The 22,474-nt window shown below is 42.6% G+C and overlaps 2 protein-coding genes across 2 annotated transcripts; one reads left to right on the forward strand and one right to left on the reverse strand.

Annotated features, from left to right (window-relative positions):
* Positions 1–9,111: 9,111 nt before the first annotated feature.
* zic2a (zic family member 2 (odd-paired homolog, Drosophila), a) lies at positions 9,112–12,602 on the reverse strand. Its single transcript, XM_036579649.1, has 3 exons — positions 11,118–12,602; positions 9,640–9,803; positions 9,112–9,472 (listed from the first exon to the last, which is right to left on the reverse strand). Exons 1-3 carry the CDS (start codon positions 12,100–12,102, stop codon positions 9,278–9,280), a joined length of 1,344 nt encoding a protein of 447 aa, XP_036435542.1. The 5' UTR covers positions 12,103–12,602; the 3' UTR covers positions 9,112–9,277.
* A 4,568-nt stretch (positions 12,603–17,170) lies between these two features.
* Positions 17,171–21,087, forward strand: zic5 (zic family member 5 (odd-paired homolog, Drosophila)). Its single transcript, XM_036579524.1, has 2 exons — positions 17,171–18,343; positions 20,054–21,087. Exons 1-2 carry the CDS (start codon positions 17,302–17,304, stop codon positions 20,497–20,499), a joined length of 1,488 nt encoding a protein of 495 aa, XP_036435417.1. The 5' UTR covers positions 17,171–17,301; the 3' UTR covers positions 20,500–21,087.
* Positions 21,088–22,474: the final 1,387 nt, after the last annotated feature.

Below are 22,474 nucleotides of genomic sequence, written 5' to 3' on the forward strand. Positions count from 1 at the left end.
AGCAGTAAGAGCATCTTTACTTTAGGCCCTGTATTTCCCTCAGGCAGAGGGCTGCTGTGTTTGAGGATCAAAGAGGTGAAGGAGTGGAGGTGTAATTCCAAGTTTATAGGTGTAGGGAAATTGAAAATTTCCTTAATCTGTCGTGGCCTACTTTAAAAAGTGGGACAAGAACTCGTAATGCTCCTTACAAAGCTGAGTGACACCTTGAGAGTTTATAGGAGTTCAGCACATATAAAGTCCATTTTCCAAGCCAAACATTTAAATGAGTTTGCTAGCTTATCTCATCGGGGCACAGTTAAGCACTCACCAAATCCAATAGCGGTGTATGCATGTGTGTGAGAAACTGCCTGTCTCAGTCCACCTTTCACAGCACCCAAGGAGTCTGGGGAAAAAAAAAAACATTCAATATAATGCACAGGAGCAACATGAAGAGAGAATGCTTTTTCAATGAATGAGCTATCATCATCTTCATGCATATCACTGCTGTCGGATCAAAACTTTAACTAATACATTTTTTATTGTTCCCATACTTATTTATTTTTGATATCATTTTAATAATGTCAGCTCTCCTTCATATTGTGTGAAAATTACAAGATGAATGGACAAACAGAATTGGTCCAAAATTATTTGAAAAAAAAAAATCTGACTGACATTATAAGCTAAAAAAGCTAAAAAAAAATTCAGTTTTCTGAAAAGTTATTATTTTAAAGACACAAGGTTTTGTTCAGACAGAGATGATACAAAACATTGCAGAGATGCACAATGATGTCGGGATCATATTGGTATCAGCAGATAATTGTTACAAAAAAATATGCAGTACCACACAGAGGTTTAGATTTGACTGATATTTCAAACATATGATGATGTATTTATTGTACTCCAGAATGCCTGCAAAAAAAGGTTAGATTTCTCTGTAATACAAACATTTCTAAATTTTTTACATTTTTCACATTTTTCTGTATCAGTGTGAAAAATATCAAACACTGGTGCATCTTTAAAATACTGAGTTTGTTCTGCCAAATGTTATTTATGTAAGTCATATGTCCTGTATAGAACTCTTTACCAATCCTGGAATTTTGGTGATTTGGTTTATAGGGGAGTGTGGGGAACAACTTAATGCAGGGCATAACGTGCTTCTGGCCACATTACCACATTTCCTAGCCACGGTCTCCCACCAAAATTCAGAGTGATTTGTCAGCATTTTAAAGAGATCTGTGCCAAAGAGTGATTTCAGTGCATGTGAATCATTTTTTTCAACACAAGTTTTTTCCAGTTAGTGAGCAGTTTGTGTAAAGCACAAAATCCAACCTTATATTACTTTAATTGCCTACAATGTAGCACTGTTTTTTAGTATGTTTCAGATGTTAGTGTTTTGGTTTTAAATAAGTAAAGAAACTGACATTAACAGCTGGTAAAGCTGTAATTATTCAGAAGCAATGTTCCATACTTTACTGATGTGTGATGTTTTTATTTGCTGTCCTACACAGGACAAAAATAAATTTGTCATTGTTTGACTCTCACACTCACATGTCAGTTTTCATGTATAATTTGTTATGTATGTGTATCTATTGATTGAGCTGTCTGTCTGTCTCATAGATAGATATATCATAATATTTAATGCAATATGGTTGAAAAATATATTTGTTTCCTACAACATAGAATTATATTGAACTAACTTTGTACTAACTCATCAGACTTTGGTGTTACAACTAACCCTCTGTCTGTTACAGTCAACCCACCTATGGGGTAAATTGTAACACTGCGCTTCCTGTCATTTTGGGTGAAACTGTACATGAACGGTAGGTGCTAGAAACAAAGATCAAGTATTCTTTTGTAACAGAGGCATATATGTTGCTTGTATAAAAATATGGTTATTCCAACTTAAATTAACTTAAAGTTATTCAACAAAATCCAAAATGTGTTAGGTTGTGCCCCGCTCTCCCCTACACTGTAGATGAGCAATGATGGGCCACTCGAGAAATCTACAATATAAACTATGAAAGACTATTGTATTTGCTTTTGTCCTGTGTAGGCCAGAAAATAAAGACCACCTTTGATAACTATTGCTGCTTTGTAGGCTTCTGTACAGACTCAGCAAAAAAGCTCACTAGTAACCGAGAACAAACGCGATGAGCTCATGTTATCATGCATCACTGTGCACTTTGTGATTCACCTTGCAAGGGTCACCCAGGTGTAACCACTTTAAATGACTTCCACTAGTGAAAAACACTCGTGCGAGGTCAGTCTATATGAAAGAGAGAGAGTGTTCTGCTTTGGAGGCTATTTGTACGGCTTGGTCATGTTTGTGCCGAATGGGCGGTACCAGTGCCCATTTCCTTCAGGAGCTGGCCTTTTTTGTTTGTTTCTCTGGGCCAGAAGTGACAGCTATTCCCGCTCGCTCACAGAAAGCACATTCATCTGTGGGAGAAAGGCGGCGTCTGCGCCCACGCCACACAACATGAAAGTCATAGCTCTGTAACACAGGAAACTCAACTGTACATAGACTTCCACATAAACACAACACTGGCTATGAGAGAGAGGGGGACAGAGAGTCGCAAAAAAGGCTCTGACTTTCAGGGTGTCCGCTTAAAGATGGCTGTACCACATAAACATCACTGATAACGCAGTCTTGTCGCACTTCCGACATGAGCTGCAGTATGAGCTGGGACACAACATTAGCATACCTGTCAGACATGTTAGCCTACACAGTGTTTCGCATGAACGACTGAGAAGCGTGGTTTTCTTTCACAGGCCATTGTCTATTGCAGCCTTTAGCCTCTTATAAAGTGTTAGAAACCAAAATACGTGACTGAAATGGCCGAGCGACATTGCTGCTCTGGAATCCGGGCCTAACTGCTCTCTGGCTCACGAGGCTAAACTCAGGAACTAGTCGAGATATTCGCGCCCTTTTCTCCACAGAGCACCTTTCACCTTAGCAGCGGGCTAACGCCGCTCACCCAATCACAGTCACCGCTTCAAACACGTCACCGGGCCGTGATTGAACGTCAGGTCTCTTCTCTGACAGAAGCTGAGAACAGGCTGCAGCGGCCACAGCAAACAGCGCGCTTTAAAACGCTGTGTTATTGCAGTCTGTGCGAGAATAGAAAGCAGCTTTTCGTCAGATAGGTAGTTTAAACGAACACTAAACGAGGCCGGCCTCACCATGGAAGTGTTACCATGTAAGTGAATTGTTAGCCAATAATATATGAAACATTTCAGACACAGACCTGTAGGCATTTGTCTCGTTTAGAGGAGGCTTTTGAGAAGTGCTGTTGAGAAAAATGCCAGGCCTTAACGTTTGTATTTATGCCATTGATTAAATGCAATAGACTTACAAATGAAAATGTGCGTTCTTCTGACAATAGAAATGCAAAAGCAAGGCCATATATTTACCTATCTTATCTAATAACTTATCTAATAATTAATAGCGGCGCTCTTTCAATCTCCTAAAATCTCCTTTTAAAACTTTTTTTTCCACAAAGGTAGAGATACTAACATTAATAAACAAACCTTTCAGAAAGTTTGTTATATGTTTATATCCTACGCACCCCTTCATCACCGCAATTATGAAAAGCAGAATAGAATAGAATAGAATAGAATAGAATAGAAGTTCTTCAGAGTTTGTTTTCACCTGACCCAGACATTGAGAAAAATAAATGTAATAATCATAGAGCTTAATAAAGGTATGGAGCCTGTAGGCTTAGACCGCCAATGAGAAAATAAGTAATAATTACATTAAGACTGAATTAGCCTATCTGACGAGAAAAAATAGTAATTTTAATCACAATAATTAAAGAAGAAGATGTGATGTATCTCTGCTGTATCTAACACATTCACTCTATAATGGAAGCTGCTTTGATATTATTTACAAAGGCGCCAAAGGAGAAAGACTGAGGCTCTTAATGAAACAGCTAAACAGAGTCTAATACACGTATGACAATACATGGAAGAGCGACAATAGCTGGAAGACGTCTTTTCAAAAAGAAACGACTTTCTGCTGGCGTGAATACAGACTCAGATACAGTCTCTATTCGTGCGTCATTCGTATTAAAGGCGTTTGTTTTGATATTTGCTTTTATTCGTGTGTAAGTCAAGGCCTCTCAGATGCACCTACATTAGTGTGGATCCACTGTGGGTTCATATGAATTAACCAGCAGTGTAAACAGCAGTCAGTACAAACAGTGTGAAAGCCACTTCGTCCGCACTGCAGTAAACAGTGTGAATAATGCAGGTATGAAGGCTGGATGGTTTGAAACTCATATGTATCATAATTCTCCTTCAGGCTTCAGGCTGAATAGCTGACAACCCGCAGCTCGCGGCCATTAAAATTCGCTCTGCTCTCTAAATAAACAGCCACGTTCAGTCCAGAGATCTAAGTTTAGATCTTGTTTATATGAACTGTACAAAACAAAGAATGCAGACTAGCTACTTTACTTTTTTTCTCTTTGATATCACTGTGAAGACAAACCGAGCTTTAAAGTTTCCTAACGTGTGCTGCTTTCTATGTATTAATAATACTGTATATCACAGCACAGATACATTTCAGTGGATATTTAAATAAAACAAACAATTATTATTATTATTATTATTAGTAGTAGTAGTAGTAGTAGTAGTAGTATTAGTATTATTATTTTATTTACTTTTTAAATAATAATAATTAAAAATAATAAAAATAATAATCAGTCATCAACATTTATTTTCTTTCAGAATGAAGCACCGTCATTCAGTTACACGTGCTCAGTTGCTTAAATCGAAAAAAATACAGTGAAAAAATCTACATCTCTATATAATCTAAATTTATGTTGAACAAAATCTAAAATTTAGAAATACTAATATTCTTTTTCTTTTAGTCATTAGACATCAGTGAACTGCAGCTCAACAGTAAAAGACTCCATAGACTTTCTGCAGTATTTTCTGATCTGTCATTATTGGAAGACGAGCCCCCTTCGATCTTTTCTTGACAGATTTCGTTAAACTACACTCATATTGCTTTGAGCAGTTAGCGTGCAGCCTCGCAGGTGTGCTGATCTCAGGTGCGCTGTATGTGTTCGCGCTGTTAAGGCTGCTGAAGCGCCTGAGCAGAGGAGCGCGGGGTTATTGGAGGTCACGGCTCAGCTCACTGTCCACGACCACGTCAGTTACTAATCTAAACGCACCGCAGAGATTTCAGTTTGCGGTTTAAAAGTTAGCCTACGTTTACTCTTCCTTTATTATATGTATACAGTTTTATGAAAAGCAGTAATTATAAAAAGACCTCTGAATGCTGAGTGTACAGTGAGACACCCTCTTCCTCGTTAACTCTATTTATTAAAATAATAAAATAATCGCTTAACACGGACAGCAGCATCGCTCTTGCGTTTCACTGCTGTCAGATTTATTGGGCTGATTTGGTTGCCACGTTTTCTGCAGCAGTGCTGTGCGGTGAGGCTTGTTCATGCTGTAGTGCTGAACGCGGGCCTTACTTGTGCAGTTCTCGATCAGGCTACACTACATCTTGATACAAAGGCAGAACTCACTGAGCTGCAGCCTGACAATAAATTCTATAAATTAACAATTCACATCATTTCAAGTGCAGTTTGTTCAGTTCACGTTCAGCCAGGTGACAACAACCAATACTCACAGAAACGGAAATATATATATATATATATATATATACACACACATATATATATATATATATATATATATATATATATATATGTTTTATACCCACACACGCACACACACACACACACACACACACACATATATATATATATATATATATATATATATATATATAGAGAGAGAGAGAGAGAGAGAGAGAGAGAGAGAGAGAGATAGAGTGTGCGCATGGTCGTATGCTCGTATTCTTGCAGGTGTGGATGTAATGGGTGTAAAATGAAGGCAGCCATTACTCTAATGATTGAATGCGAACACATAGCGCAGATGCTCCAAATCTCTGAATGATCCCAGTTAACACTGACATAAAGACGTAAAACACAATAAATTGTGGAATAAAACTGTAAGGACCTTGGTGTTACTTAACAGTTAAACGAAATGCAACGTATATATTTATACACTATGTACACTGTGCGTGTGTATGTGTGTGTGTGTGTGTAAATATATAAATATGTACATATATATATATGTGTGTGTGTGTGTGTGTGCGCCCGCGTGGGAGCTTATACTGTGTACAATCAGACCAAGTGGTTTGCAAGTAGTGTAGAAAGTGCCATTCCACAATAATAATTCTGATGTGCGCAAAATTTAACTAAACGTTCATATATATTTAGTTTCAGATTTACACCAACTGCATCATTTCCTGATGAGTGTGATCTTACAGTTACATTAAATAAACATTAGGCTCGAAATTCTCTACTGCTGCTAGTGTAACTGCCAGGCTGCGCTCCATATTCTGTTACTCAGGCACAACAAACAAGCGCTCAAGCCAGACCAGACTGCCATAGATAGCATGATACGTGCATAACGCAGAGTTGTGGCGCGTGAAGAGCTGCATCTCCATCGTGATCCGCGCGGATCAATATCAGAACAGCATGAGCTGAGGAGGAAAGGCTCTCTGCGCGCTGCGTGACACTCTGACCTTTCACCCTCGCTACAGGTCACAGGACTTCACTCCCAAAACAGGTCACCATCGCACAGTCCAGGCAAGGAAATGAGTACAGGATCAGTGTTAGGCCTGCAGTCAAACTGTAACCATATAAACCGTATGAACTTGTGCTGCGCCCTAAACCACACACTACAATATACTGCAACTGCACTGTACTAATGAATGTACTAATGATGGTGGTGCACTGTATGAATGCAACGTAGGATAGTCGTGTGCGGCTGTGGAGAGCTCCACAAATGTTTTTGGACGTGTTGAAACGGGACGCGATTGCAAATGTAGCTACGATGCAGTAGGATGGACCACCTATGAGCTGGTACCTGCAATGCAGCAATCATGCCATATCTTTATACTGCATCTCTATACATCCCACCGAGGAAAAAAGCAATGGATTGAATTTACTGTACTTTAACGCAATGTATGTACAGTTTTGTCTTTCACCTGCTTTTGGCAGTAATTATGTTGAATATTTAACTAATGTAGATGTAATGTAAATGATGTAGCCAGTTCACTTCTCTTTCAGTGGAATAAGACCCTTTAAGACTTTTGGCTATGGTTTGTCCCAAAGCCACCGGATGGCAGTTGTGGTGTTTTTTTTTTGTTTTTTTTTGTTTTTTTTTGTCGCGTTGAACGATTGGAAGAGCGCCAAACGGCCAGCCTTTTCCCGCAGGCTTTGCACATTAATATTCATTTCATCCTCCATAGCGGAGGTTGACGCTGCTGGTTAAATCTACCGCTTATAGACACCGCCTAAGTTGCAGAAATGTCCCCGGTATTTCTGTCAAGCGAATGTACTGCAGGTTTCTGGAGCGTGCTGAGGGATGTTGGTTTTCATAACAGGCGCAGAATTGCTCAGCTGCTGAGTTTAAGGTGCTGTAGGTAGCCAGCTGATAAGGCGCTTGCCAACTGGCCTTTACCAGCCACTGTCAACAACGTTTGTGTTGGCCTGTCTCACCATAAAAATATCCATACCGAGCTGAGTGAGCACTAAATAGTCCATTGAACATAGCCGTTAAGCAAGCATAGCCTACGCTGATGTGCGCTGTACGCTGGAAGCACAACAGCCTTGTAAGTTCTAAAGGGCTAAACAGTTATTTACCAAAGCACCAGCTGTTCTACAACACAAACAGAAAATGAATAATAAAAAACGCACCCAGCTACATATCTTCATATATCTCAATGTCTCTCTGTCCAATAGCTGAAAGCGTCTATAACCTTCCAATGGTGTGTAAAAGCGCGCCCTGCAAAAGTGAAGTCAAGTTCAAGTTCATGGATGCTTAAGCTAAAACGCACTTAGCTCAATAGCTCGAGGAAAGAGGTGACCATACCGCCCAACCAACCCCCCCCCCCCAACACACACACAGGAACATGTCTCCTAAAACCAAGAAATGCTCCAGAATTTAAATAAATAAATAAATAAATAAATAAATAAAGAAAGAAAGAAAGAAAGAAAGAACAGACAAATCCAGACCTACCCAGTGGCCTACTGTGGAATGAGACATCAGTGCAATAAGTACACTAATAATACAGTCAAAGCTAGCTTGAAGCGTTTCCTACAGTTGCTACTCAAATAAATACAAACGTCACAGGCGTTTTTAGTATGGTTTTTTAGTTTAGTTTTTGAATAAACAAAACAAATCCCCCGAGCGTGGTATGACTGCGCTGTGGCAAGCGAAGCAACGCTAATGAAACCATAAGAATTAAAAGTTTAGATGAGTTATTAGTCATAGGAGACCGCGAGAAACAGTGCCGGACGAGTAAACCAGACAGGACCGAAATGTTGTGTACAACAAACACGTAGGAGAGAGAAAAGAGCCCAGGAAATTATACACACTTTAACACTTGCACCACATTTTATTATATTTGTATGCAGTAAATTTTTTTTTTATCACAATAATGGAGAAAACACCTCTTAAACTTTGAACAAAAACACATAACAAAACACCTGCCCCTGTCCAGCTCTTCATTGTACATATTTATAGTAAAGAAACATTCTTTATAAATATTGTTTCATCTGTAGCAAGTAAATACCATAATTTAATTACAAATGGATAAATATGGCAGTCGATATTTACAAAAGGAAGGGCGTGGTTACAGAAAATTGAACGGCACGACGTTTATTTTCCTCACAATCTTCCAAATATATTTCACAATTCGAACTTGCAAAGCACGAAAAAAAGGAAAACATCACAAGTTAAAAAGCCCAGCAAACTAAAGTTTACATTCACAAGCAAATCGTGTCTTGTCTTCCTTAAGTGTTGACTTTGGCACTCTTTCCAGTTAATAGATGTTTAGGTACAATCAGTTTGCCTTAATGGGGATCACAATATTTATTACCATAGGACAACTTCTTCTTTTTTTAAATCGTAATATGTGCACTAAAAAGTCCGGTTAGAGAAATAGCTACCATTGAAGCAACATCTATACACCAAAAAACTGACAAAATCTATTACAACCATTGGGAAAGAGGGCGTATAGTATTTACAAAATAAACAGTACGTCTGTGTGCACGTCTCTTCTGTTGCTGAGGATCACTCGCTCCAGGTGGAATAGCCTTTCTTTCAGATAGCAGTTCGTCCGAGCGTGGATTCGCTTCTACAAGTCTTTAGTGGACTCCGCTCTGTGTGGAGCCGTGTGAGAGATGATGCTTCTCTGTGGATTGGCACAGTCCTACACATACCACTCACTGAAGTTGGACGACAGGCCGCTGTGTCCGTTTGAGGTGTGCACCGCTGACGAAGGCGACAGATTGGTGTTGCTTTGGGTCTCGGTGGAGGGGGACACCAGGCCGGGGGGCGTAGAGGACTCGTAGCCAGAGCTGGCTGCCGGCGACGAGTCCGAGGCTGACGGCGACGATTCGTGAACCTGAAAAAAAAAATGAGAAAGAGAGACCGTTTTCAACCGTTCAGAGACCAGAGCGAGGACTGAGTGGCATCAATCAGCCTGTAAACACTATAGTGCTGTAGTCACGACAGTAACTCCTGCAGTGTTAAAAACTGATCTAGTGTGTATAAGCAGCTTTAAGCGGTTACCTTCATGTGCTTTCGGAGAGAGCTGGGGTGCGTGTAAGACTTGTCACACATTTTGCACAGATACGGTTTGTCTGAAGTGTGAACGTGCATGTGCTTCTTTCGGTCACTGCTGTTCGCGAAGCGTCTGTCGCAGCCTTCAAACTCACACTGAAACGGCTTCTCCCCTGGAGATGGAAAGAAAAAACAATGAAGGACGAAAATCATGAGAAAGATTCAACAGCTGCTATGTATGAAATGCCCAACTTCATCAACACTGTACATGATAAGTGAATTCAGTGCCAAGCAATATGCTACAAGAAGCCATTTCTTTAGCCTGCCAACTAAATGAAAGGCTATAATGGGTCAAAATGCAATGCTGTGTTCTTCATCATTTTAAAACGCATGAATGTGGACATATTTAAAAGCTTTAAAGAAATAAACTACATTCAAAATCCACACTATAGGCTTCAGAATGAGTGGGTTTATTTACATTATTCGTCTCTTCTCCGAGCCAGGCTACAAATTAAAAGCAGACTCGTAACAATAAAGAACAAATATATTTCTGCTTCTAACCGTCTCAGATTTTTGTTTACAGTCTTTCTAGGTTAAAACAGGCTAGACTAATGACCCGGGTTACATTTAAGTCCTGCATATTTCCGCTTCTTAGATTGGCTGCTGTTCTAGAATTTGTCATTTTTCTTAGAAACAATAAAAATCAATTAACACCTCCACAAAAGTTGAGCTCCAACAGCAATAGCAGTAGTGTATTCTAGCAGGAAAACGGCTTGAATCTTCCTGATGGCCTGTCTAGCACATTAGCTAGTAACACGCAGGCTACTCAGCAAAACAATAGGCCTTCTAGTCACACAGCCGAAAAGTTAGAAAAGAAATCCTGCACGCGGGCTGCATAAATCATTTTTAGTGCATGTACATCAATCATCTTTTAAAAGAAATGGATACAGCCAAGTTAGCGAACTGACTCATTTGCAAACCCTGACGTAGCGAGGCGAAGGGGCGAGCATTGGTCCACGCAGACAGTAAATCTGTTTGAGGAGCTTTACGGCTCCTGTGCGCCCGCCCTGCGCTCACAGGACAGAGCCCTCACATCGCCTTTGACCCGTTTAAAGTTTACGGACCACAAACCCTCCACAGCCTGTTACATAATTTAGCACAGTGTTGAAAAAAAAAACAAAAAACAAAAACAAAGGCATCGCGTTTGCTCAGAAGCCCACAGCACGCTGACCGCTTTACTGCGGGAATAGGCATCCTCAGTGCATCTGTTTTTCTTTTTTTCCCTGATCTAAATCTACTCTGAGCCCAGATCTAGGCATCTAAAAATACACCAACTTATTTAGTAAGTAGCACCGAACGCAGCGATGTGGAGAAACTAATATACTGCTTATATTAGACATTATTAGCCACGTAAACAGCAGCGTAACAAACACGGGCTAAGATGCAGAAATGAATGAACCGCATGCATGTATGTGTTTGGTTTTTACCTGTATGCGTCCTCTTGTGGATCTTCAGGTTCTCTGACCGCGCGAAGACTTTGCCGCAGCCCGGGAAAGGGCAGGGGAACGGCTTCTCCCCCGTGTGCACGCGAATGTGGTTGACCAATTTGTATTTGGCTTTGAAGGGCTTGCTCTCCCGCGGACAGTCCTCCCAGAAGCAGACGTGGTTGCTCTGCTCGGGCCCGCCGACGTGCTCCACGGAGACGTGCGTGACGAGCTCGTGCATGGTGCTGAAAGTTTTATTGCAACTCTTCTTGGGGCTGCTCAGCTGCTCGGGGTCGATCCACTTGCAGATGAGCTCTTGCTTGATGCACTGCTGCCTCATGTAGCGGAAGAAGGCGCCGGGGTGGTGGTGGTGGTGGTGCGCTGCCATGTTCATGCCCATGTTCATGTTCATGGAGCCGTACTGGTTGTGCAGCTGCGCGGCCGAGTAGGGGTCGGTCCTGGGGCTGGACACCTGATGGTACTGGTCGGAGCGGCCGAACACCTCGCCCGCCAGACCCAGGCGCATCTGCCCGTTGAGCACGTTAGGGGAGCCGTGCGAGCCGTGCTGCTCGTGGATGCCCGGGAACAGGAGGTGGCCCTGGCCGTCCGCGTGGGAGTGGTGGAGCGAGCTGGCGGCGGGGCCGAAGAGCGCGTGCTGGCCGCCGGCCGGCGACGAGTCGCCGAAGCCGCGGCTGCGGAACAGAAAGTCCCGCGTGGAGTTGAAGGGCGAGCTGGCGTACGACGTGACATGGGCGGCGTGCGCGCCCAGCGCTGCGGCGGGGTAGGCGGGCGCCTGGGACGTGAACGCCGAGCTCTGTCCCGGGGAGAGCTCGTGGTTGAGTTTGAAGGCGCCCATGTGAGCCGCCGAGTCTACGAAGCTGTTCTGCGCTAAGCTCAAGTCCCTGTCCTGCATGTCGCTGGCCGCGTGGTGCCTCGCAAACGTTCCAACTCCCAAGCCGGGGAACTGGTGACCAGCGTCCAGTAGCATCGCTTTCTCGATCGATGCGAATTGAGCTTTAAAACCAGTCCGCGCAATAAACAAACAAATAAACAACAACAACAACAAAAAATGCAGTCAGCTACGGAAGTATTAACTTCCAATTTTGAAAACACGACATGAGGTGAACTTCTAGGCGCTGATCCGCTCACAGGAGAAGAGGAAGAAAAAAAAACACAAGCTTTCTTACTCAGCTCGTCTGGACTGTTTTGTTTTTTTTTTCTTCTTGTGAATAACTTGTAACTCAAAATCCCATGGAAAGGAAGGGAACAGATTCCGTTGCGTCTTTCCGTTCAAAATGAGTCGATGTGCTGGTATACACTAAATCTATTTCTTAAATCAAACGAAAAAAGGAAAAAATAAAGAAAAAAGCACGACTGATTTTGTTCTTACTGTGTCTTCTTTAAACGAAGTACGACTTCTTGAAGCATCTCGGATTGGAGTGTTTATTTCTTTCGCCTGGCTGTGTTTATCTCGGAGGGTCTCTCTTTCTCAGTGGACTGGCCCTACCTCCTCTTACGCCCCCTTTAACTGGAGCCCGGCGCTCCGTTTGCCGCGCTTTCATTGGCTGCCGCGCCGCGTCAATCCCGCCGGACCCGCCAATCAGAGGCGACGCTTCGGCGACTAATAGGTGATCGCCATTTTCCACCGACAATTACCGCCTACTTTTTTTCGGTGAGTCTTTTCTGGGGGCGGATGGCAAAGCAACGCGGGCTTACTATCGTTTATTACACCATCAGCACAGCGCTTATAACGACTCAGAAACGGCGTATGAGCGATTATAGAGCACGTGAGACAGACTGCATTGCTGTATAGTGGAACTGTGAGCTCCAGGAGTGAACTGTTAAACCGCTCGCTTGCTTATTTATTTCATTATTTAGCGAGGAGATTTGGGTTATATGCGAATCTAATTAACGTACCGCAAAACTGTAATCCACCATTCAGACAACGCTGGCTTGAGTAAAGTAGAAACACGTAAGCCCCATCATTCAAGGTGGGCCGTGACTCATTTTGTACGTAAGTATCCAAATACTACAGCCACAATTTAGCCAAGTAGCACATTGTTTGGTGCAGGCCTGTTATAGCAGCAGCCCATGGGAATTGTACAAGGGATCCTTTTTCAAACTGCACTGACATGTTATAGATTAATTGTCACTGCTCATAGATAAGAGAAGAAAGAGAAAAATATGCAAAGAACAGAGAAGAAGGCAGAACGAGTGGTCATGAATTTTTCACCAGCGTTTATAACAACAGCCTATATACACTTTCAGTGCTCCCTGGGTAGCTACTATTCATTTTAACAGTTAAATGTTGTGCGGACAACGTCTTGTTTTACGCATATAATAACGCTGATCTACAAGTTCTTGATTTAAATACAAGTACTACGAACATGCTACATGCATAAATTACATGCTCTGCTGTAATAGAATTCAGAAGGTAAAATGGGCATAAAACGCGTTTAATAGGCGATTTTGCAGCTAATACGGCATACTAAGCATAGGCTTCTAGTCATCATGTTCATACATATTCCACCAGACACAGCATGCACGCGCACACATATACGATTAGATTTACATTATTGCATTTTTAGAAAAAAAATGGATAAACGTGACGTCATAAATTCATGGCACATAATATATTATGTGAATAAATTGGGATAACAGGGAATAAATGAGAATAAATGGATACACGATCCAAATGTGTTACATCAACACAATTCTTGTAAAAAGGGGAACGTAAAAACAGCAACTGTGCGCATGTAACGCATTTTATTCATGTGCAACCGTTTGTCACATTTCAGGCATGAACCTTTTTTGTACAATTTTTTTTTTTCTTTTTTGAAAGTAAACCACATTTCCTTTTTCAGCCTTATCATTTTGTATTCATTTTAATTACAAAAACAAGTCTTTGCAGCTGAAGCCACCCTAGCCTCACTCAACTCTCCAAATGGCAGCAGCCTGTAGGGATTATTCCCCGACCAAAATATAAAGTTACAACACATTCAGGGCTAAACCCAGAACCTCACACACGAAGGGAAAAAACCCCACCAACCTTAGGGTTCAGCTAAAAGGAACTTACTTACACTCTCACTGAACTCATGTTCCGCCAGGTCCTGCTCCAGCACACTACAAACTTTCTCTTGTCTCTCGCCTCCAAACGCTTGCAGCGGTCAATAACAGGGCGGAAGAAGTCGAAAACTCGGGGATTTCTGAGCGCCTCCGCTCAAAGCCCGTGCAGCTCGAACGTTATGTACCATTCTTCCCAGACTATTTCTACCCTCTCCGCAGGAAACACAGGATCTGATCCAAGTTCAAAGTCACGTCTGCCGACCTCTCTAAGAAGTTCTTTATTTCTCCAGAAAACCACAAAAAAGCCCCTTTCCCCTTGTCATGGGCAGGGAGGAGAAGAAAAAGAAATCAGAAAGAGGGCCAATGTATTCGGCCTGGGGCAGAAAGCTGTAGGTTCTGTTCCTCCCTTCCCACGGCGAGGGAGAAGAAGAAGAAAAAAAGTTGGAAAAAACACTATTTTTGTCCAACCTCAATAAAAAGGTGATAAAAGTTAGATGATCATAACGTGTAAACTTGAACATTTGCTGCTCAGCTATGTTTACTATGATGTTCATACTTCCTACTGATGAAATGAATATAAATGTTTTATTGTTATTATTATTATTGGTATTGATTGGACGCCTTTAAGGCACAACACGATATCTGACGTTATCAATGTGTTGGGGCACTGTTGGTTACTTTCAGTGACCTTGGGGTTTTGAAGGGTGTTTGACCTCCGACCTGTCAAGACCACATATGTTGCCCCTTGAACATACTATGTAAAGAACACCCCCATTAAAACAAAAGCTCTCTGTCTCAGAGTTTTAAAAGGGCTCAAACGGTGCTGATGCACATGATCTGAATAGGGCAGCGTGGGTGACTGAGTACTGAGCAGAGCCATGATTTATGTTCAGGCCTACATTCAGACAGTAGATCAGGTGTGATTTCAATATTTATATGTACACTTTTTTCGCACTCAAATTTACACTTGAAGAGAGGATTGCAGCAGCCGGTTGATTTGGGTGGCCAGTCCGGGGTTAAATGTTGCGCATTGACTTATTAACGTATTTCTAATGGACGACGACATAATGAAGTTTCTTTCCCGGTAAATCTCAGTAATGATGAGTGGAGGGATGCTCCCACTCTATACGGTCTCAAGCAGTATATCCGACCCCTGACTCCATTAAGAGGTATGACTGAATATGATTGAATATGTAGGAAATGAAAATGAACTCACAGAAAACAAAAACCTGACAAAACGCCCAAACACGTCCGCAGCTGAATAACTGCTAATAACCTTATTAATAATTAATTAATGACAAATGAAATAATGTTCCATTTATTTTTTTCCAGTTTTAGTTTATCTATATCTGACCAACCTATCAATTCTGTAATCATTATTTAATACATTATTTTGGTTGTCTGGTCTGAAAATGATTTGTAACCGTTACTTTATGGTGTTCGCACATGGAGAAGCGTGCACTGCACTCATGTTCATGATCTTCATGCAGGCCAATGATTGATCACAGATGGTATTATTTAATGTATTCGTGAGAGAAGTATTGTATTGCACAGCCTGTTAAACAGTTTAACCCTGTCTGTGCTAAAGCGAAGCTGTGGCCACAGTTCATTTCTGTGCTGCCTACTAATATGAATCAACTGCATGATTTTGAATTAAGACATATTAAATCGATGACAGATAAACGTCCTGCTGCGTTCAACATGAACCTTAAAAGGGCGTGGACCTGTATCATAAAGTTCATCAGAGAGAGAGAGAGAGAGGGAGAGAGAGAGAGAGACCGAGAGACAGAGAGAAAGAGGTAAAGGTGCCAAATTTTAAGGAAATTTCCGAGATTTTTTTCAAAGAAAAAAAAACAATCTTCAGTCTTAAATGATCTGTGCAAGGCTGTAGACTAGAGTTAAATATTTTTAGTCCACTGAGAGTCATGGTCCTTTGCTTCTCGATGGTTTATATATTTTAGTTTTTTTTTTAACCATTATATAATTATTTATTTTTAAAAAATATATGTATTTGTAAGTAATGCAGGTCAAATAGAATTTAATCATAGGTTAATCCTAATGACATGATATTATGTTATTTTTGGTAGCATTCACCTTCATTCAACGCCGTTTGATTCCAGTTCGTTTGCTTGTGTAAACAACTTTCCAGAAAAAAAACAATTAAAAAACAATAAAAATACAACATATATTATAATATAAATAATACATAAAACTGATAAAATACAAATAAAGCCTTACCAGTAAAAACAAAACAATTGGCATTATTTTGTAGTGTTGTTTTTCCTTTTTGCTTTGTTTTTCTTTCTTTTTAAATTTATTTTTTATATTTATATATAATATAGATTTTGTTTTGAAGGCTGCAGTGTAGGTGTGAACACTTTGAAGCGGTGAAACATCAGAGAATATAAAACATTACACGCACTGTCTTAGCGCCGTAAACAACGGATGGGCTGTTCTTCACTTTTTTAATGTAATAAAAAATCCACGTTCATTTCCAGAAAACTCAGTTCGTGATCATTAAATATTTTTTAAAACGTGTTTTGATTGATGATTTTTCCCCCCTCATTTATCAGCAGATTCGCTGCTGAAGTGATGAAACGAGCGCTTGGTGCGGAATTTAGCTTCAAAAGCGGAGCACAAACCGGAGCAAATGAGACACAGAAACACATAAACGTAGTGTTTCTGCGTTTGTATGTAAAAAAAATAACGGTCGTCCACGTGCGCGTGCGCTGGTAAACAGAGCCGTACAAACAGATTTGCGTGTAACTTTGTGTGAGCAGAACTTTTTGGAGTGAGGAGCGCTGTGGAGAGTGAGGGGGCGGAACCCCGCTGAGCCTCTGCGCTGAAAGACAGCCAATCGCTTCGTTCTCTTAACTGCCAGTCACCGAAATCTGTCCAATACCCGCAGTGCCATTTCTAAACTGTATTCCCCACTGTGTCCTCCAACTGTTGTATGTTCTGCCAATCGCTTGAGGACAGAGTGGGAAAAGGAGCAAGCAGAGTTAGAGGCAGGACAAAAGAAGTTATATAGACGGCTATATACATACATTTGAATGTTTTCGAGAGCGTGTAGTGGGGGGAAAAAAACAATAGGAGAGAGTGCGGACATGACAGTGTAGTTATGGAGCCCCCTTTGAGCAAGAGGAATTCGGCGATAAGATTAGCGGATTTGGCAGCGACTCAGCCCCTTCCTCATCAGAATATGACAGGCTTCCCGGGGATAGGGGGGCATCACCCTCACTCCCACCATGCCCACCTCCACCCTGGGGAGATGGGCAACGACCCCGGAGTGGCTCTCACTCCATTTGGACCCGAGCACATGGCACAGACAAATGCTCTCAAACTTAGTCCATCTCAGCCCATTCAAAGCCACCCCGAAGCCCAGACCGCGGCATCTTTCACTTCTTCTCAGACCACAGTTGGTTTCCCCGTGGCTCACCCCCACTCAGGCTACGCAAGCAGCAGGGACTTCATCCTCAGGAGAGAGCTCTCAGCCTCTGCTATGCATGCACTTGGCGACCAGCATAGTTCCGCCTCCTCCCCTCATCACCATGGCATGTTCATTTCCCCAACAGGTGCTTATGGGCACACGGAAGGTGGTGCCCATCCACTTTTCACTGGACTTCACGAGCAGGCGGCCCCAGGTGCCCACCACCATGCTCTCAACGGCCAGATGCGCCTGGGTCTGCCGGGGGACATCTACGGCAGGCCAGAACACTTCGGCCACAGGCCCGAGCACTATGGACCGTCTTCACTGCACACCTACAACTCCATGAACTTAAATGTGAACATCGCTTCAGCTCCTCATGGAGCCACGGGGGCGTTTTTGAGGTACATGAGGCAGCCCATCAAGCAGGAGCTCATCTGCAAGTGGATTGACCAGGAGCAGACGGCGAAGAAGCCCTGCTCGAAGACCTACAGCACCATGCACGAGCTGGTCAACCACGTCACCGTGGAGCACGTCGGGGGACCCGAGCAGAGCAACCACGTCTGCTTCTGGGAGGAATGTCCGCGCGAGGGGAAAGCCTTCAAGGCAAAGTATAAACTGATCAATCACATCCGAGTTCACACGGGAGAGAAGCCGTTCCCCTGCCCCTTCCCCGGCTGCGGGAAGGTATTCGCGCGCTCGGAGAACCTCAAGATCCACAAGAGGACCCACACAGGTCAGTGAAAGAGCTTGGACAGAAAAGAAAGTTGCTTTTGAGCGGTTAGCGGTGAGCACAACTGTGTGGTGTGGAGTTCGGAAGTCTCGCGCACGGAGACGTATCGCATGTAGTGACGTGCTTCAAAACACTTCGATCGTAACAAACTTTTCGGTCTGTTTTCTCTTTTCATTTACTATTTTTATACTCGACACTGAACCGAATGCATGCACAAAATGTAGGAAATGCGTATTGCTATACAGATTCATTTTCAACACATTCATGGTGGCTTTTCTGCTTGAGTTGGCTACTTTTGTAGAAAAGAAAAGCACTCCGTTCACTTAAACTAGCGAGCGTGTGTTCTGCATTTTCATGTGCAGCAATCTTGTACTTTTTAATGCGTGCATTAACAAAACATAAGCTTTTTAAAAATCTAACCTCTTTTAAAAAAGTCAAACCTTTCAAGACTTTTATATTTACAATATTGACTCATATCACGTGCCTCGTAGCCCCAAAGCAGGAGGAACCGTTTTACAGCGTTCAGGTCTTAAACCGAACAAACTCTACACCTCAGAAGCGCTCGTGTTTTCGACCCCCTGCCTGTGCTGGTGCAGGCCGAATGTAGCACAGTGTTGGTGAAAAGCACGTCGCCCACATTGCCTGCATAGTAGCCCACGGCTAGATCCAAACCGTGCGAGCATCATGCAGCTGAAATTCATCCCCTTGATCTCTTTTTGCCCAACTTTTTTGAAACAAGCATAAGTATTTAACAGAAAAAGTCGGCAGAGGAAGCAAACCTCACTAAACGTCTACCACTGCGTGCACGTGTAGGGAAATACGGCCACGCCACAGTGAGGCCCACTGAATCCGCCATTTTCACTCGCTTTAATCCAAAGTAACCCACAGTACTGTCTCTACACGAACTGTGTAGTGTACACTAGTGCTGAAATGTTGGTCCATATTCTCGTGCTGACGTCTGAAACTGATTTATCCTGTCCAGCAGCCTCGCTGTACTCCAAACACGTGCTCTCTCCATTAGTCAGCGACACACAGAGGCTACAGTGGCACAGGCTGCATGTTTACGGTGCACAGGCGAGGGCTGAAATGCAGAGAATAGTCTGATTCATCAGTGCATTCATGTTTACAGTGGAATAACACGTTGTTTGCCCGGACTTTACATTTCATACATTTAGAGCTTATTCTGCTTTTTCAGTGCTGATGTTTGGTTGACTGGCCTTTAATTGACTCTTCACTGGCCTTTGCTGCACTTGAGGTTTGGCTGAATATTGCTGACCATACTGATGTTTCACAGGCAAAAAAGTCCTGGTAAGACAGCACGTTCAGCACAGTCTTGGGGGGCATTGTTTTATAATGCATCTATATTTTGTCTGCGAGTGTGCAAGCAGACATGAGCAAGGCGCAGATGAAGAAAGTTACTTGACATGCTGGATGAGGCTGAATGTCATCAGTGTGGTGCATTCGTGCGTTTACAATTGGCCACCCGACTGTAGCAACTTTGGCCACTTAAAGTTGTAAATGCTGCATCTGTGTCTTCAAATCAGGTGCAGCATCTCTCCTTATTGCTGCCTCTTCTTAGAATGATGTGAAGTTATAAATATACAGGCCAATTAAGTCACATTGCAGTGCCATCGTCCATGCTCTGGGTATTTGAAGACTCAGATAGCCGGCGGGGAACTGGTCAATTACTATCATTCTTGTTTTCCTTTTCAGGCGAGAAGCCCTTCAAGTGCGAGTTTGACGGCTGTGACAGAAAATTTGCCAACAGCAGTGACAGGAAGAAGCACTCTCATGTCCACACGAGTGACAAGCCTTACTACTGCAAAGTGAGGGGCTGTGACAAGTCGTACACGCACCCCAGCTCCCTGCGCAAGCACATGAAAGTCCACTGCAAGTCTCCTCCGCCCCCCTCGGCCAATTCGGGACCCGCGTACCATCCGTCGTCCGGCGGGCTCGCCGATAGCCTCTCTCCGGCCGCGGAGCCCCACAGGAGCCGCTCCACGAACCTTTCTCCTCAGGTGACCAACCTCAACGAGTGGTACGTGTGCCAAGGGAGCGCCGTCCCCAACCACCTCCACACCCCCTCCAGTGACGTGCCAACGTCGGAATCCGACGACGAGGACTCTTACAGACACTCAGATCCGAGGACAATGCTCTGATGGGAGCACACCAGGAATATATTTATGTTACATTCCCACCCCCACTGTGTTTTTTGTTAACTAAATGTGCTCGATGCACTTACATAAGCATTCCAGGATGGAGGAAGGACGCGCAACAGCGCCGCGGATGTCAGGTGGTGAAGAGCATCTGCCCTCAGCACCTACCCGTTTGCCCTTAAGATGTGCGCTCGTGTCGCCATTAGGTTTCCCATTCATACCGTAACGACTGCAAAGCAGTGGACTGGACAGGCATTTTGGATACAAACGGCAGAGAATGAATGAATGAATAATAGAGCGAGGCCTATTGAGCGACAGCACATGGGACCACTTCGCACCCATCTCTCGAAACGCTGGTCGGGGCTGCAGGCGAGCTCCTGCTCCTGCATTCACAACGCGCTCTTAGTTGATTGAGTCATATCCAGTCTGTGAAGGTGCGCCGACACTGGTCGTGTGAAACAATAAGCAGTTAATTAATGTGCTTGTATCGATGAGTGGACAGATTTATGTAGCTTATGTTCCCCCGAGAGGTCTTCTTTATGGTGATGTACTGACGTGGAGTGTCTGAGGGACAGTTATTCTTTTTATCAAGTGTTATGTAACATTCCCAATGTTTGGCAGTTGAGAGTCATTTTCAAGCAGGCCTATCAGTCGTATCATGTCAGTGTCAAGGGAAAAAAGGTTTATTCTAAAAAAAAATAAAACAAAATAATAAAAAAATGATTCAGTATTTGTTAAAGTTTATACAATAACTGTGGTCGGGGAGAATTTCTTTTGTGATATTTAAGGACTATTTAAAACTATATTTTATGCAAAAGCCAATGTAACTCTGATTTAAGAGTACGAATAATGTCCTTTGAGACCCTAAATAATGTACAATTGACGGGCCTGTATCCCTGACGGATTTGTAAAGAAAGAAAAACAGAAACAAATGGCTAATAGTGGTGATGTTTGTGAATGTTGTGGTGACGTCCCAACGAGTTTTTTTGTACATTGTAATTTATTTGCTGGTATTAATGTTGGTCTGGAATTACAGATACACCAAAGAATAATATGATTAATTTTGGTGAAATGTAGTGATTTTTTATCGTGTTCTGTAAAAAGAAAAAAAGAAAAAAGGTTTTACTTGAATAGACTGTGTAATGTGAAGTGTCCCTCGCATGCCCTGTGTAGTAACTCTGTCTTTCTGTTGAGGTGCATGGTGCTGTTGATTGTGGTGGTGGGGGGGAAAAAGTAAAGAGGATTGTGGAGATCTTTGATGTTCGTGAAGAAACTCATGTATAAATCTATGGAGTTGAATTAAAAAACAAAAGAAATGTAGATTTTTTTCTTCCACTCAGCCCTTCAATTTTGTGAATTTGCATATTTTGTTTAAAATCACATCTCACAGATTTAATAGCCACTCCACTGATAATGTTGCCCTTCATATTAATTAACAGAACAATATTTATGGCATTTAAGGCAGGTTGGGTTGTACAAACAAAAAAGATTAGTCAGCTTAGTCTGCTCAAATTCCAGGAAATGTAAGACTGATTTCTGGTTGAGTAAAACAGGTTCGTAAGCAATTAAATAAGCCCATCCACACTATATTCCTTATATCCCCGCCACTGGGAGAGCCTATAGATGACTAGCAGTCCCTTATAAAAGGCGGCCAGTCACAAATACACGACTCAGTCATGGAGAATATACAGCATAAAAGATTTCTGAGAATAAAGGGAATTTTGCATTGAGAATATGAACGCCTCACCACCCCACCCCCCTCCTTATTTCCTCCATTAAAACGCGCAAGCACACTTTCAAAGTGCCCCCTGTCCAGACTACAGAATCAAAATTGACCAACGCAAGTCGTGCACCGCTTCAAAGCGATCTTCTTCAGAGCGGAAAGGCGGGCGCTTTGACGATCTTCATGGTGCGTTGGGATTTCTATGGCGATTGGCCACTGAGACGGGAACGTTTGAATATGTCTTGTAGAAAAGCC

The sequence above is a fragment of the Colossoma macropomum genome, unplaced genomic scaffold (assembly GCF_904425465.1).
Source record: "Colossoma macropomum unplaced genomic scaffold, Colossoma_macropomum, whole genome shotgun sequence".
In the NCBI taxonomy this organism is placed as follows: Eukaryota; Metazoa; Chordata; class Actinopteri; order Characiformes; family Serrasalmidae; genus Colossoma; species Colossoma macropomum.

Bases quoted from the DNA above. Each gene is read 5' to 3' on its own strand.
- zic2a (XM_036579649.1), bottom strand. From the start codon at position 12,102: ATGCTACTGGACGCTGGTCACCAGTTCCCCGGCTTGGGAGTTGGAACG. The intron at 9,804-11,117 runs GTAAAAACCAAA...TTCCATCTCCAG, and splicing joins CCACAAGAGGACGCATACAG to GGGAGAAGCCGTTTCAGTGT. The intron at 9,473-9,639 runs GTAACCGCTTAA...TTTTTTTTTCAG, and splicing joins CTCTCCGAAAGCACATGAAG to GTTCACGAATCGTCGCCGTC.
- zic5 (XM_036579524.1), top strand. From the start codon at position 17,302: ATGGAGCCCCCTTTGAGCAAGAGGAATTCGGCGATAAGATTAGCGGAT. The intron at 18,344-20,053 runs GTCAGTGAAAGA...TTTCCTTTTCAG, and splicing joins CCACAAGAGGACCCACACAG to GCGAGAAGCCCTTCAAGTGC.